The sequence below is a fragment of the Aquarana catesbeiana genome, linkage group LG11, assembly GCF_042186555.1.
Source record: "Aquarana catesbeiana isolate 2022-GZ linkage group LG11, ASM4218655v1, whole genome shotgun sequence".
In the NCBI taxonomy this organism is placed as follows: domain Eukaryota; kingdom Metazoa; phylum Chordata; class Amphibia; order Anura; family Ranidae; genus Aquarana; species Aquarana catesbeiana.
Genome location: NC_133334.1, coordinates 25,660,292 through 25,677,622, shown reverse-complemented (window position 1 = coordinate 25,677,622; position 17,331 = coordinate 25,660,292). Strand labels below are relative to the sequence as shown.

Below are 17,331 nucleotides of genomic sequence, written 5' to 3'. Positions count from 1 at the left end.
CATATGACAGATGGTGAAGCTTTTAAGGAGGGGGGAGAAGATGAGGACAGTGAAGGGAGGGGGTTGTATGCAGAGGTAAGAGCTACTATTTGATGCCATTTGGCAGGTATGTGTGTGTGGTGGGCATGGTTGAGTTACCTATTCTTTAAGAAAAAAAGCCCTGCTTCTAGTTACTGATAACATAGTATACAAGATGTATAGAAGAAAGGAATTTCATCCAATCTAAGTAATCGGAACACATACTACAAGGTGTAGAGATGATCAGACCGGCTATATCTCGGTTGGGGACTGCGGCAGTTGCTGTGGCGGAGATGCTCTATTCCTCTATAAACAAATCCTGCAGATGGTTAACATCACAAACAGCATTCCCAGCTCTGGATAAAAATGTTCAGAATGAGAAGTTAAATCCCCCCCCCTTAGTGCAATGCTGGACCGCACTCAGTAAATAGCCATAAATCTTATCAGAATTGTAAGCAAGATTAAGCGCTGGAACACACTTAGGCGGTTGTTAAGCACATGCAGGAAAGGTAGGGACGTGTTCACGGGCGCTAGAGAAAGAATATGTGCACAGCAAAGCTCGTCTTTTCACCGGTAATTATTACAGTTCGTGGAGTCGATCCTAAATGCACAGGCTAATTCTCTGCACTGTATACATCTTAAAACACAAGAAAATAAATCCAAAATAAACATAAATATTATATCTGAGAATCTACTAAATATTGGTGCTCAGACTATGGGCGTTCTTGAGCCAAACTTGCAGCCTTCTGGTACTTGTATGGCCCTTAGGCCGACCATACACTATGCAGACCGATTGTCTGTCATACCTACGTGCTGTGTGTAATGGTTTGCACAGAGCTGACCCGATTCCTCCTTTTCTGGGGTTCCCCCGCAGGCGATCCTTGCTCCTCCCCCCTCTGCTGAGTGCCCAACTAGCAAGCCACTCGCTAGAGGGACACTTGTACAGGCTTGATCCCAAGCTGTGTGTCTATTGACACAGACAGTGCAGCTCAGCCATGCCTTCTGCTTATTTGCCATGACTCACAGCAGGCTCCTCCTCCTGGTTAGGCCTGTCAGGCCGTCTGACCTGATCCTTTAAGGATTGGCAGACTCCAATTGCTGCGACAGCTGGTTGAATATCTGAACTGGCCAAAGAAAAGGAAGCCTTTGATAATGACTTCAGTTTCTTGTCAACAGGGTCCCTCAAGCCCTGTGCGTTAACCACCAGACAAGTTGAAGCGGAGTTCCACCCAAAAATTGAACTTCCGCTTTTCCGGTCCCCCCCCTCCCTCCGGTGTCACATTTGGCACCTTTCAGGGGGGAGGAGATACCTGTCTAATACAGGTATTTTTCTCCCACTTCCGGCATAGATACCTGAGCCACCCACAGGTATCTACACCACTTCTGGCGCCTTCTCCGTCCCCCCCCCGCTGTACACACAGGTCCCAGAAGACAGCAGGGACCAGCGGGATAGCACAGCGCGAATCGCGCATGCACAGTAGGGAACCGGGAAGTGAAGCCACAAGGCTTCACTTCCTGATTCCCTTACCGAAGATAGCGGCGCCTCCACCCGAGAGATAGATCGGCTTAGGATGCCGACATCGCGGGCGCCCTGGACAGGTAAGTGTCCTTATTTTAACCACTTACCAACCGGCCCATAGCCGAATGACGGCTGCAGGGCGGTTGGATAACTCTGGGAGGACGTACTATGACGTCCTCCCAGAATTCCCCTCTCGCGCGCCCCCCTGGGGCGCACACCCGAACACATCCGTGACCGCCGGGTCCTATGGATGCATCATGGATCCCAGTAAATGGCCGCTGATCGCGGCCGTTTACCATGTGATCGCGCCGTCAAATGATGGCGCGATCACATGTAAACAGACCGGCGTCATCTGATGACGCCGGTTCCTCTCCTCCCCTCCTGTGTACCGATCGGTACACTGTGAGCGGAGGGGGGGATGGATGGATGTCTGCTGCACAGAGACATCCATCCATCCATGCTCAGCCATCCCTCACTACTATGCAATGCTGTGCAATACTCTGCAATACCCCCACAATACTCTGCAATGCTGTGCAATACTCTGCAATGCTGTGCAATACTCTGCAATACCCCCACAATACTCTGCAATGCTGTGCAATACTCTGCAATGCCCCCACAATACTCTGCAATGCTGTGCAATACTCTGCAATGCTGTGCAATACTCTGCAATACCCCCACAATACTCTGCAATGCTGTGCAATACTCTGCAATGCCCCCACAATACTCTGCAATGCTGTGCAATACTCTGCAATGCCCCCACAATACTCTGCCATGCCCCCGCCATACTCTGCCATGCCCCCGCCATACTCTGCCATGCCCCCGCCATACTCTGCCATGCCCCCGCCATACTCTGCCATGCCCCCGCCATACTCTGCCATGCCCCCGCCATACCCCGCCATACTCCGCCATACTCTGCAATACCCTGCCATACCCTGCCATACTCCGCAATACCCCGCCATACCCTGCCATGCTGAGCCATGCTCAGCTGTACTCGCCCTCTGTATGTGGCCAGGCTGTGGAAGTCTCACACATGTGGTATCGCCGTACTCAGGAGGAGCAGGAGAATCTATTTTGGGGTGTCATTTTTGGTATGTACATGCTATGTGTTAGAAATATTGTATAAATGGACAACTTTGTGTTAAAAAAAAAAAAAAAAAGCGTTTTAACCACTTCCCGCCCGCCGGCCGTCATACAACGTCCTTGACTTTGTGCGGAGATATCTGAATGATGGTTGCAGCTACAGGCATCATTCAGATATCAGCTTTTTCAGCCGGCGATTCCCTACACCATGAGAACGATCATAGCAGCTGTTCCACTGTATGATCGTTCTTACGGGGAGGCGAGAGGGGATGTCCCCCCCCCTCCCGCGCTTCTACCGACTCACCGCTACGATCGAAGCCAGGATCGTTTTTTTTTTTTTTTTTTAAATTTCAGGCTTCCCAGCCTAGAGGTGAGATGTGGGGTCTTATTGACCCCATATCTCACTGTAAAGAGGACCTGTCATGCCATATTCCTATTACAAGGGGTGTTTACATTCCTTGTAATAGGAATAAAAGTGGTCCAAATTTTTTTTTTTTTTGGAAAAAAGCATCAAACTAAAATAAATAAAGTAAAATGAACAATAAAAAAAAAAAAAAAATTTTTAAAGCGCCCCTGTCCCTGTGTGCTCGCATGCAGAAGCGAACGCATACGTAAGTCCCGCCCACATATGAAAACGGTGTTCAAACCACACATGTGAGGTATCGCTGCGATCGGTAGAGCGAGAGCAATAATTCTGGCCATAGACCTCCTCTGTAACTTAAAACATGTAACCAGTAAAAAATTTTAAAGTGTCGCCTATGGGGATTTTTGAGTAGCAAAGTTTGGCGCCATTCCACAAGCGCGTGCAATTTTGAAAGGTGACATGTTGGGTATCTATTTACTCGGCATAACTTCATCTTTCATTATTCAAAAATATTAGGCTAACTTTACTGTTTTGGTTTTTGTAAAGCACAAAACAGTTTTTTAAAAAAAAAAACGCGTTAAAAAATTGCTGCGCAAATACCGTGCGAGATAAAAAGTTGCAACGACCGCCATTGTATTCTCTAGGGTCTTTGCTAAAAAAACATATATAATGTTTTGGGGTTCTATGTAATTTTCTAGCTAATAAATGATGATTTTTACATGTAGGAGAGAAATGTCAGAATTGGCCTGGGTGCTCCAGAACGCCTGAAGGTGCTCCCCTGCATGTTGGGCCTCTGTATGTGGCCACACTGTGTAAAAGTCTCACACATGTGGTATCGCCATACTCGGGAGTAATAGCAGAATGTGTTTTGGGGTGTAATTTGTGGTATGCATATGCGGTGTGTGAGAAATAACCTGCTAATATGACAATTTTGTGGGAAAAAAATAAAGTAAAAAAAAAACCTTGATTTTGCAAAGAATTGTGGGAAAAAATGACAACTTCAAAAAACTCACCATGCATCTTTCTAAATACCTTGGAATGTCTTCTTTCCAAAAAGGGGTCATTTGGGGGGTATTTGTACTTTTCTGGCATGTTAGGGTCTCAAGAAATGAGATAGGCCATCAGTACTTCAGGTGTGATCAATTTTCAGATATTCGCACCATAGCTTTTGGACTCTATAACTTTCACAAAGACCAAATAATATACACCGATTTGGGTTATTTTTACCAAAGATATGTAGCGGTATAAATTTTGGCCAAAATATATGAAGAAAAATTACTAATTTGCAAAATATTATAACAGAAATGAAGAAAAATGTATTTTTTTACAGATTTTTCGGTCTTTTTTCTTTTACGGCGCAAAAAATAAAGAACCCAGCGGTGATTAAATACCACCAAAAGAAAGCTCCATTTGTGTGAAAAAAAGGACAAAAATTTCATATAGATACAGTGTTGCATGACTGAGTAATTGTCATTCAAAATGTGAGAGCACCAAAAGCTGAAAATTGGTCTGGTTAGGAAGGGGGTTTAAGTGCCCAGTTGTCAAGTGGTTAAAAGTCAGCAGCTGCAGTATTTGTAGCTGATGACTTTTAAAAAAAAAAAAAGATTTTGTTTAACCACTTGCCGACCAGCTCAAGCCGATATACGTTAGCAAAGTGGCATTATTGGGAGAAATTGGATCCCACCATTGATGTCAGTGGGGGGGATTGTGGCCCTTCATTTATGTCAGTGGGGGGAATTATGCCCTACTGTTGGCAACCGTGGATAACCTAGTTACAAAGTAAGGTTGAATAAAGACACCAGTCCATCCAGTTCAACCTGAGCGAGTACACACTCACATCAGTCCCTACCCTCAAGGAGCCCACAATCCAAGGTCCCCAACTCACATGGTGCCCCAAGGACCGGATAAAAGCAAAGCAAAGGTCCAAATCTTGCCCCGAGGCAGCAGTTTTGAGACCACTGGTCATTGGGACCTTTTCTACACCCACTGGCCACAGTCCGGCCCCCCTAATGTGTGAAGGGCCATAAACTGGCCCTTTGTTTCGAAAGTTTGGAGACCCCTGCTTTAGACAATACATATAGTCATCTACTGGAGCGCATCTATTAGAGTTACTATAGAATTATACCCATGTGGAAATGGCTATATCAACATGTAGGAGGCATTTCTGTTTTTTTCCTATCATAGCATATTTCTTGTCTTAACCCAAAGAATCATTACCTCATTCGTCCCATCATTGACCTTACCGACACCACTTCCTGTTACAGCTCTAGAAGATGCCCTCTCCTACACCATTCTAATTCAGAATAGCATAGGAGACCAAGCCTAAATCTTCCCACCTTGATACAGGGATCCTGTGGGGCCCTGAAACACTTGTCGAGTTCCATACTGTACAAGTAAACTTGACCATACAATGATCGTAATTCAGGCGGTTCAGCAGGGATCGGTCAAATTTTGATGTGGAATCCGCTGCTCCTTAACCACTTACAGACCCCCAGCCATCGTTTTACGACGTCTACTTTGAAGAGGAATATCGTTGTTATGGCAGTAGCTAGCTGCCATAACCCTGGTATCTTCTTCTACAGTGGGCGGTCCGCTTTCAGATAAAAGTGGTCTCTGCGGTGGATTTGCCGCGAGATCACTTTCATCAGCGGCGGGTGAGGGCCCCTCCCACCCGCTGCACTCCGGTGCCCTCCGCCACTTACCAGAGCCATCGGTAGCGATCGGGTCCTGTGTCCTGTTCCAGGCATGTAGTGGGGAGTGAGGGGAAGATGGCCACCCATCTCCATATCATTGAAGGGCCGAAGCGACGTCAAAATGTCACTTCCACCCATAGCTCTTAAAGGGACATTCATTTTGTTTTTTATTTTTTTTTCAAATGACATTTAATTTTTCAATTTTTTTTATTGCATTTTAGTGTAAATATGAAATCTGAGGTCTTTTTGACCCCAGATCTCATATTTAAGAGGTCCTGTCATGCTTTTTTTTTTCTATTACAAGAGATGTATACATTCCTTGTAATAGGAATAAAACTGACACAGGTTTTTTTTTTTTTAAAAGAACAGTGTAAAAATAAAAAGGTAAAATAAATAAGAAAATATTTATTTATTTTTTTTAAATGCGCACTGTCCCGTCGAGCTCACGTACAGAAGCCAATGCATATGTGAGTAGCGCCCGCACATGAAAACGGTGTTCAAACCACACATGTGAGGTATCGCCGCGATCGTTAGAGCGAGAGCAATAATTCTAGCCCTAGACCTCCTCTATAACTCAAAACATGCAACCTGTAGAATTTTTTAAATGTCGCCTATTGAGATTTTTAAGGTTAAAAGCTTGTCACCATTCCACGAGCGGGCGCAATTTTGAAGTGTGACATGTTGGGTATCAATTTACTCGGCGTAACATTGTCTTTCACAATATAAAAAAAAATTGGGCTAACTTTACTATTGTCTTATTTTTTAATTAGAAAAAGTGTATTTTTTTCTAAAAAAAAGTGTGCTTGTAAGACCGCTGCGCAAATACGATGTGACAGAAAGTATTGTATTCTCTAGGGTGTTAGAAAAAAAAAGTATATAATGTTTGGGGGGTTCTAAGTAATTTTCTAGCAAAAACTTTTAAACTTGTAAACAACAAATCTCAGAAAGAGGCTCGGTCCTTAAGTGGTTAAAAGTCGATTGTTTAATCCACTGTCGATGAGACAAGTTTGAACATTTTTATTTATTTTTTTTCATTCAGCTGAACCCCAAAAAATTAAAGAAAACTAATAGTGTATGGTCAGCTTTACACTACTTCATGGAGTCCTGGTATTCATTTATTTTATTTCTCCCAAACTAAAAACCATTGAAGAGCGTTATATTGGAGGCAGAGTATTGTTTTTATCAAGGCGGTTCTGTGTGTGCCACTGATGTTACCAGTTTCTACTGAATGGATAGGCTGGATTTTTGGTTCAGTGTTTGAAATGGCTGCTTCCTCTATATAAGCTGACAAGTATATTTTAGTTGGCCACAGAAATGTTCACATGGAAACACAGAGGTACCTGGAGTGTGCAGTTCATCATCCGGATGATGTAATCAAACTGCTGGTGGTTGAGGATGGCGCGGTTCTGCTGAACGTGGTGACCGAGTTCCTCCGTTAGGCATTGCCTAGCAGCTTTTCCCTTCAGTGCACGGAGGGCGGCCGGTAGAGTCTGAGAGGAGAGGAAAGAAGAAAGAGCAACAGAGAAAGTTAGAGAGAGAAGAAGGAAGGGGGTGAGAGGAAGTAGGAAGATAGAGAAGCAGGCAGAGAGATAAGAAGAGAGAAAAGACAGGGTAGTGAGAAAGAGAAGGGAGAGAGGTTGGCATAAAGAAAAAAGGGAGAGAGGGAAGAAGAGTGATAAGGAAAGAAGAGAAAGAAGAAAGCAGAGAGGGGTAGGGGGGAGAAGAAGGAAGAGAGAAGAAGGAAGAGAGAGTGGAGAGAGGAAGGAAGAGAGCGGGGGGTGAGGAGGAAGGGAGTGAATAAAGAAGCGTGAGGAAGGGAGAGCGAAAGAAAGAGACGCGAGAGAGGAGAGCGAGAGGAAAGAAGAGAGAGGCGAGAGAGGAGAGCGAGAGGAAAGAAGAGAGAGGCAAGAGAGAAGAGCGAGAGAAAGGAAGAGAGAGGCGAGAGAGGAGAGCGAGAGGAAGAAAGAGAGAGGCGAGAGAGGAGAGAGAGGAAAGCGAGAGGAAGGAAGAGAGAGGCGAGCGAGAGGAAGAAAGAGAGGCGAGGAAGGAAGAGAGAGGCGAGAGAGGAGAGCGAGAGAAGGAAGAGAGGCGGAGGAAGGAAGAGAGAGGCGAGAGAGGCGAGCGAGAGGAAGGAGGAGAGACGCGAGCGGAGAGAGGCGGGGAGAGAGAAGGGAGAGAAAGAGAGAGAGAAGGGAGAGAAAGGAGAGAGGGAGAGAGAAAGGGAGAGAGAAGAGAGAAGGGAGGGAGAGAAGGGAGAAAGAGGAGGGAGGGAGAGAGAGAGAGAAAGGGGGGAGAGAGAGAGAGAAAGAAAGGGGGGAGAAAGAAAGAAAGGGGGAGAGAGAGAGAGAGAGAAAGGGGGGAGAGAGAGAGAAAGGGGAGAGAGAGAGAGAGAGGGGGGTGAGAGAGAGAGAAAGGGGGGAGAGAGAGAAAGGGGGGAGAGAGAGAAAGGGGGGGAGAGAGAAAGGGGGGGAGAGAGAGAAAGGGGGGGGATAGAGAGAAAGGGGGGGGATAGAGAGAAAGGGGGGGATAGAGAGAAAGGGGGGGGATAGAGAGAAGGGGGGGGGGGAGAGAAGGGGGGGAGAGAGAAGGGGGGGGAGAGAGAGAAAGGGGGAGAGAGAGAGAGAGAAGGGGAGAGAGAGAGAGAGAGAAGGGGGAGAGAGAGAGAGAAGGGGGATTGAGAAAGGGGCAGAGAGAGAGAAAGGGGAGAGAGAGAGAAAGGGGGAGAGAGAGAGAAAGGGGGAGAGAGAGTGAAAGGGAGAGAAAGGGGGGGAGAGAGAGAGAGAGAAAGGGGGGAGAGAGAGGGAGGAGAGAGAAAGAGAAAGAGGGGAGAGAAAGAGAAAGAGGGGAGAGAGAGAAAGAAAGGGGGGAAGGAGAGAAAGAAAGGGGGGAGGAAAGAGAAGGAAAGGAGAGAGAGAAGGAGAGAGAGAAGGGAGAGAGAGAGAGAGAGAGAGAGAGAGAGAGGAGAGGGGAGAGAGAGTGCAAGAGAGAAGTGAGAGAGAAAGGGGGGGGAGAAAGGGGGGGAGAAGGGGGAGCGAGAGAGAGAAAGTGGGGGAGCGAGAGAGAAAGTGGGGGAGCGAGAGAGAAAGCGGGGGAGAGAGAGAGAAAGCGGGGGAGAGAGAGAAAGCGGGGGAGAGAGAGCGAGAGATAGGGGGGGCGAGAGAGAGAGAAAGGGAGGGGAAGAGAGGGAGAGAAGGGGAGAGGGAGAGACGAGGGGAGAGAGAGGAGGGAGGGAGGGAGAGAGAGAAGGAGGGAGAGAGAGAGGGAGGGAGAGAGAGAAGGGAGAGGGAGAAGAGGGTGAGAGAGAGGAGAAGGGAGAAAGGAAGAGAGAAAAAGATTTACAAGAGAGGAAGGAGGAAGAGAGAAGAATGGAAACAGAGAGAGATAGGAAGAGAGAGAAGGAGGAAGAGAGCGAAGAATGGAGAGAGAGAGACAGAGAGAGAGAGGGGAAGAGAGAGAAGAAGGTGGAGAGAGGAAGGAAAATAAAGATGCGAGATTACGAGGTAGGAAGACATAAAAAATAGAGAGGGAGGTAGGAAAGTCAAGAGAGGAAGGAAGAAAGGGAAGAAGGGAGAGGAAGGAAGAAAGGGAAGAAGGGAGATAAAGGTAGGAAGAGAGAGAAGGGAGAGATAGGTAGGAAAAGAGGGAAGAATGGTGAGAGAGGGGTAGGCAGCAGAAGAAGAAGGGAGAAAGGTAGGAAAAGAGGAAGGGGGAAAGAGGTAAGGAGACTCAAATGTTTTAAATGTTTTTCAAAAAGATGACTCAATCAAACACAGACAGGCACACACAGATATTTATAAAACTAGCACTTTGTTAAGAATACACAATTCCGCTGGTAATTTACCTTTCCGAAATTGTAAAACACACAATTGTACATGACATATAAATACACTTTAGAAAATATATATACACTCTACAAGGCAATATACAAAAAGTTACTGCCAACCATTCAGCCTGTGTCCATTTTATAAATGACCACCATAGCTCTCTCCGAGTGTCTGCAGGACAGGGACTGAACTGAGGTTTAAGCTGAAGGTAAATATAACACCTTTAAGTGCCGGCCAGATATTTAGTTAGAACAAGTTTTTAAATAAACTACCTAAAATTTACATTTATTTGAGCTTTCCCTAATCCCCCGAACACCAGAATGAAGAGAAGGCATTTCAGTACTGTAAGCAAATTGGTAATGTTTTGCACGGTGCTGTCAATCTAGCACAGGAGCTCTTTTACAGGAGAGCACATGGATGACTACATGATGCTTCCCTGTACAAATGGCAGGCTGGAGTCACTGACCAGGAAGAAGGTCTTCCGCAATTTTTCCTATAGTCACCTACCAATCTGAAGAGTACCGATACCATTACCTGTCAAAAAATGTACTTGAAGCTTGATAAGTACAAAGCAAAAGCATGTTTTTTGTTATTTAACAGATATGTCAAAACAATTGTATTGGTATTCTTAGATCAAAAGAGGGCAAATAGAAGGTATATATTTACTTATTTACACATTTTTTTTTTTTTTTTACACATTTCTTTAGTTACTTCCTGGTTTCCGGCCTAGGCAAATGTTGTCATACATTCCCTGGTCTTCAGGAGAGGGAAGAGGAATTTTCTCAGGTCAGCACACCCTCCTGCCTGCACGCCTGAACTAAGGGCAGGTGGATTCCAGGAAGTAAATGCTACATTCTTATTCAAGATGGCCAAAATGCGAAGGGGGGTTGGGGTTTAAAGTGATTTTTCAGCAAAATAAAGCACGAAGACATGCATGGAGAAGTGAGGTTGCTTTGAATATTCAAAATGTATTAAATAGCATTTTTGGTTTGTGATGCAATGTAGTTCTGCTTTAGGGGTATACAGTACATACATACATACATACTAAAGCTAGTATGGGGGAGGGGAAGCAGTCATTTGTGCTAATTAGAGCTCCACTGCTTTTGCTCAGTGCTGTCGGTCTCACAGTGTGAAAAGCAGAGTCCCTGATGACGAAATATGTTGGGTGGAGCTTCGGCGTGTGACGTCATCATGTACGGAAATATGTTGGGTGGAGCTTCGCCATGTGACGTCATCTTGTACGAGATCCGTGGCCATCTTATTGGTTTGAAGTTTTTCTTTGTTGATGACATTACACGTTTGCATTACGAACTGTGAGTACAGGGTTGTTTTTAAATAAATCTATAGGCGTTTTTACTACTACTACTACACCATAAGGGGGTTTTGTTTCTTCCCACTTTTATGGTTTGGTGATCTGAACCCTGATCTGGAGATACATTTTGTGGGGGAAGAGCATCTGCAGTCTATGATCATCATAGGATATGACTGAAGCCTGGTGTTGCCTTTGGGCCATTTTACCGCTTGTTTCTGGGTGGTCAACATCTTGGAGTAAGAGACTTTATGCGTTGGGGTGAAGGTGGAGGATTTCTTACCCTTTTGCCACTATCCTGTGGCGTCTCTTTACTCAACCAAGAGGCTTCCCAGTGATTTGTTTCATTGCACATTTTGTAAGGACTATTGTAAAGGATTTTTTCCTGCATTTTTATTATATATTTTTTTATTTATTATATCATTTTGATTATATTACAATGTTGATGTTTGTTGCCTACACACTGTGCTAGCTGCTTTTGCATTTCTTAACCTAAGCCCAGGTGGACCTATCTTTATTAATAGGGGAGTAATGACTCAGTGTGCAGCTCTTCTATTATTGTCCAATCAGGCATGCTGAGATTTGTAGTACCCCTCAGGGGCTGTATTGCTCACCAATTACCAAGCTCAGAGCCAGACAATACAAAGACACTGCTTAGTAACAACAAAACACACCCAAATATAAGACTTGTTAATAGCGTTTGGTATCTATTGAAAGAGGTGACAGACGAGGTAGGAGGGGCGCTTGGCAGAATCTCAGAGAAAACGGCACATTCCAGGGATGGTGCTGTGCGATCTCGATGACATGCCGCTACTGCACCGCATCAGTCACACGGTCTGCACTGTGTGTGTGTGTGGTTCAATGTTCGCAGAAGGTCACACATGGTCGAGCACATGTATAAGCTGAATCTACGAAACAGCTGTGGGGAGAAGCTCACTATGGACCACAGAGGGATACCGCATAACGTATAACCACTATAGATGGCCTAATAAAACTACATTATACATAGCTCCCAACTGTTCCTGATTTCGAGGGACTGTCCCTGATTTTGGAGCAATGTCCCTCTTTCCTACTCATTTGTCCCTCATTTTGGTCTGATCTATATAGTTGTATATAAAATGTACTTTTTATCTTTCAAAAAGTGTTTCCCAGTGCTAAACCTTTCATACAATTTCTAAAATGCTGCATGTGTACATTTTAAAAGCTAATATAAAGGAATAGTAGTGGTAAAGAAAAGTCCTTGTGGATTTAATTAACCTTTTTTTTTTTTGGTTAATTCTCCTTTAAGGGGGTGTGGTAGGGGGCGTGTCCTATGCCTACATACGTTTGATAGTAGGTGTCCCTGATTCCCATCTCAAAATGTTGGGAGGTATGCATTCTTATATACAAGCTATGCCTATATTTGGCCAATGGCTAAATACAAAGTAAAATGTGTATATGTGAGCTGTCAAAGGATTTGTAATTTGGTTCAGTTGGTTTTGTAACCCACTGCACAGCTAGGTCATTGGTCTGGGATGAACCCTAACCTGTGATTGGACAACGAAGGTTCAGGGCTCCTTTTAGGAAGCCTCAGGGGTCTGCCTTTCCTACTTGATCAAAAAAGTTGGAGGTGAGTGTTATCTGCTTGAATAGGTCAACATCCATTGAATTATAGAAATACTATTTAACCCCCTAGGGGTGGGACTTTAAAAGGCACAGGAGGGTGACAAAATTTGTAGTAAAATAATGAATTTTAATAGTATCAAAAAAGTACATATAGTAAAACAGACAAGTGTTAAAACACTATTATAAGCTTAAAATTAATAAGTTGCTACATAGAGGTAACGCAAAGGATCATATATAACGATATAATGCATGTGAACTGGTATGAATCTGCTTCCACAGTTCCTTTTCTACTTTGGTTCAAACCACAGCTAATTTTTTACAAGCCCAAGTGGTCAAACGTTACCCCCTGGTACATTATGGTGGTACAGTTGTTGGTACTCTTGCCTTGTACGCTGTAGTTATTAAACACAATGCCCTCAGTTTTGATGTTTTTGTGAGCCTCCATCTCTTAGGCTGTACTTTCCTTCCAAAGTACACAACATGATAACTGTCTTCTACTTATAACAGTCCTACTCTGTGTGTTATTGGGTACAGGCAAGCTCCTCAGGGGCAGGGCTTAATATCAACGGTTCTTATTGCTGACACTGTATAAATTAAACAAATATAACTCCCCTAGTGTCTTCAGATCAGAATATTTGAAATAATATTATCCATGACAAATCCCATGGGTTTCCACCCTCAAGGCAACACTTTACTGATAAGTTTATTGACTTCTAAATCCTTGGGGGTGGGACCTCATGTAAATGCTTTAAGGTTCTATGTGCTGACACTGTACAAATGACGACAAATAAAGCTACCATGGTGTCCTTGGATCAGATAACTTTATCCAGGATGAATGTCATGGGTTTACACTTCAAGGCAACACTTTAAGGAGAAGTTGACTTCTATATTGGGCCAAATGTGTGTATGGAGGAAAGGGTGGGGAATATATGCAAGTTCCTTGAGGGTGAGGCCTGAAGTAAATGCCATGAGGTCCTCTGTGCTGAAGACAACAAATAAAGCTATGTAAAAAGCGATGATCCCTCACGCTACTGAGTGAACGATATCTAACTAACTAAATGGTGTGAAAATGCTGCTAGATCTAAAGTGAACACAATGCACAAAAGAGTATAACAAAGAGGGAAGTGATCTGTGCAATTTCCTAGAGCAGGGATCTTCAAACTGCGGCCCTCCAGCTGTTGTGGAACTACACATCCCATGAGGCATTGAAAAACTCTAATGCCGCGTACACACGGTCGGACTTTTCGTCTACAAAAGTCCGACAGCCTGTCCGACAGACTTCCGGCGGACTTTCGGCGGACTTGCAGCAGACTTTCTAACGAACGGACTTGCCTACACACGACCACACAAAAGTCCGACGGATTCGTACGTGATGACGTACACCGGACTAAAATAAGGAAGTTCATAGCCAGTAGCCAATAGCTGCCCTAGCGTGGGTTTTTGTCCGTCGGACTAGCACACAGACGAGCGGATTTCGGGGTCCGTCGTAGTTACGACGTAAAGATTTGAAGCATGTTTCAAATCTAAAGTCCGTCGGATTTGAGGCTGAAAAAGTCTGCTGAAAGTCCGGAGAAGCCCACACACGATCGGATTACCAGCCAGCTTTAGTCCGTCGGCGTCCGTTGGACTTTTGTAGACGAAAAGTCCGACCGTGTGTACGCGGCATAAGATTCACAGACATGACAAGGCATGATGGGAATTGTAGTTGCTGAACAACTGGAGGGCCGTAGTTTGGTGACCCCTGTCCTAGAGTGATAAAATCTAAAATTCTCGTAAATGCAATAATATAGTCCAATAAAGTGAAACGCAAACAAAATGTCCAAACAAGTGAAAGTGAAATTGCTCTTCTGAAAAGTGAGTTCTTCTGAATATATAAATCTTCGCAAAAGCTGAATGCTCACAGAGCACTTACCTCCAATTAGGAGTATGAAAAGCCTTGAAAGTATCCTCTGGTGGGAATGGGTACTCCCCTGATGAAGTCATGTGCCGTGGCGTAACGCGTGTTGTAACGAACCGGAGGTGGCGTAAATATCGTGTTTTTATTGCAATCGCCTGCTTTTTTCTGCTTTCATGTAAGGATTCACTTGGCATTTGAATAATTGATTTGTTTTACATACTACACTATGGAAGGATTTCTTTTATCTTTCCTCTAATGGTCAGAACCGGAGTGGCACCCAGTCACTGCAGGGTCTGAAGGAGCAGCGGACCAGTGTAGTGAGACTACAATCTGGTTGGACATTACTAACACCCTGAAAATATCTCCTGGTACAGCTATCAATTGGATTCCTACCGCGGTGTACCCATTCCCACCAGAGGATACTTTAAAGGCTTTTCATACTCCTAATGGAGGTAAGTACTCTGTGAGCATTCAGCTTTTGCGAACATTTATATATTAAGAAGAACCGGTTATCACTTTTCAGAAGAGCAATTTCACTTTCACTTGTTTGGACATTTTGTTTGCGTTTCACTTTGTTGGACTATATTATTGCATTTACAGGAATTTTAGATTTTATCACTCTAGGAAATTTCGCAGATCACTTCCCTCTTTGTTAAACAAATAAAAGTTACCATGGTGTCCTTGGATCACAAATACCTTGTTACATTACTTTCTCTAGCTGAAGAATAAGGCATAAAAAATAGTTACTAAAAAAAACACACCTTTTCTGTTTCCAGTATTTTGTTTTCAAAGATGTATGAGATGCAATTCCGAACCACTTCCAGACGTCGGGCACTGTTAAAAACGGAGCTGACCTTGTCCACTATAGAGACTGTTAGAGAGCAGAGAGAAACACACACATCACAAGATGACTTATGTATTTTTTTTTTCCATTATATGCTTGACTATTATATATATATATATATAGTGTCAAAAGGTAATCAGAAGAATCAGTGGAAGTTTTTATATATATATATATATATATATATATATATATAAAAATAACATATTAGACTTACCAGATCCTCCTCTTCTGGGGTCCCCCGCCAGCGATCTTGGCTCCTCTCCCTGCCAAGTGCCCACCATAGCCTGCCACTTGCGATGGGGGGTCACTCATGCAGGCTCGCTCCCAAGCAGGCTCTGTGTGTCCATTGACACACAGAGTGCGGCTCAGCCCCGCCACCCACTGCCTCCTCACTGCCAGTGATTGACAGCAGCGGGACTGCTGTGTCTGAGCCAATGAGGAGGGATAGAGCCACAGCTCTCGTGCACATTGTGGGCGGCAGAGCTCTAGGCAGTGTGTGCAGGAGCCTGACACTGCTCCTGTGATCTGCTGATGAACTTTGCAGGCTCCTGTTTTTAAAAAAATAAATAAATAAATAGGTGCCTGCATCAGCCGGACTGGGAGAAGTAATGGTACACTACTTAAAGCCAATCCGGTCCTAATGTATTGTACAGTGTTGTTAATCTAATACATGGAGCTTGCTATGTATAGAATAGACTGAAACGCAGTGACCTCATTTATCAGATTAACCTCTTGCCGCCCATGTAACGCATATGTGTGGTGGCAAAAGAAGATGGGCTTTAATCGCCCACGTGCTGCACATATGTGCCCATAGGGGGCAGAGGATTTCTGTGCTAAGAGCATGCTCTCAGCGCAGTGATCAAGCTGTAAAAGGCAGCTCCCAGACTCAAGTAATGAATTGGAGGCAACAGAACCAGCTCCTGATCATGTGACCACTATCAATCGCAGTGGTCACATGATCAGCCAGACCTTCTCCGCCCTTGGGTGTAATAGTCCAGCTAAAGGGATGCTGGGGTATGGTAGGAAGGGGTCAATTGTCAAATCAACTGGTATAGGGATGATGGCTGCCAAGCTGTATTGCTTAAAGCATTTGTTAACCCCAAAAAAACAAAGATCCTGTTCCTATAAAGCATGTTATACAGCACAGTGCTTGTGCTGTGTAATTTGGTCCCCTGTATAACCTGTAATATCTGGCTGATCCTGCCAGTTTCTACCCTCCCCCCTGTACGCTGGCCACGATATATCAGGGCTGCTGAGCCCTGACACCGTTGTCAGCATACGTGCCTTCGTCGGCCGCAGCCCACTCTATGTCTCCTTTGTCCTCTCTCCCCCCCCCCCCCTCTCTCTGCCTGTCAGCTCCATGTCCACGCCACCCCCTTCCGGTCCTGCTGCCCAAATTACTTTTTATTTGTAATACAATCTCAGTTTTTTTACTGTAATGCCCCCCTGTAACTGCGCTGTATAAAAAAAATGCTGTATATACCTTGTTTACAGAGCGCTAATCTGAGCTCATTGACCCGCCGCCTATATCCTCTCTCGGCCCAGCAGATGCAGCGGGCGGGGCCGCTTCTCTCCCCTTCTTTACCAACATCAGCGGGGGGATCCCCGACCCCGCCTGCTACATCTATCAGGCAAAGAGATGAGACTCTCTCCTCTCCTCCTGACGTCAGTGGGGGATCCCCGGCTCCGCCCGCTGCATCTATCAGGCCTAGAGAGGAGATAGGCGGTGGGTCAATGACAGGGATCAGCGCTCTGTAAACAAGGTGTATACAGCATTATTTTTTATAAAGCACAGTCACAGGGGGCCATTACAGTAAAAAACGGAGAGGAAAATGTAAAGTTACATTGGTGGGTTGACAACCACATTTACATTAATGGTTGAAAAGTATGGTCTCTGACCTATGCTGACAGAGGTGCCTGGATCAAAAGACTGGCTGCAAAGAGTATAAAAAAATCTTTCAACTTTGAATCTATCTGCTTTTCTACTTTAAATTGAACACTTGTGGAAAAAGGATCTACTGGTCACCTTCAAAATTCTATACAGTATAACAGACTGTAGACAACACCATGCCGTCATAGTATCAAAGTCACTGGCTGCATATGGTTGAAAAATAAATATAACTAAAAAAGGGCAAAGAAAAAAAATGTATACTATAACTGGCAGCACACATCAGTTTC

General features: G+C 44.6%; 1 protein-coding gene across 4 annotated transcripts in view; it reads right to left on the bottom strand.

Annotated features, from left to right (window-relative positions):
• Nucleotides 1-17,331, bottom strand: part of SBF2 (SET binding factor 2) — a 514,395-nt gene that overhangs the window by 160,081 nt on the left and 336,983 nt on the right. For all 4 annotated transcript variants that reach the window (XM_073604094.1, XM_073604095.1, XM_073604096.1 and 1 more), the window contains exons 15-16: nucleotides 15,071-15,180; nucleotides 7,015-7,164 (exon numbers count right to left, since the gene is read on the bottom strand). In XM_073604094.1, coding sequence (XP_073460195.1) covers nucleotides 7,015-7,164; nucleotides 15,071-15,180 — 260 coding nt within the window. The remainder of the gene's footprint in view (nucleotides 1-7,014; nucleotides 7,165-15,070; nucleotides 15,181-17,331) is intronic.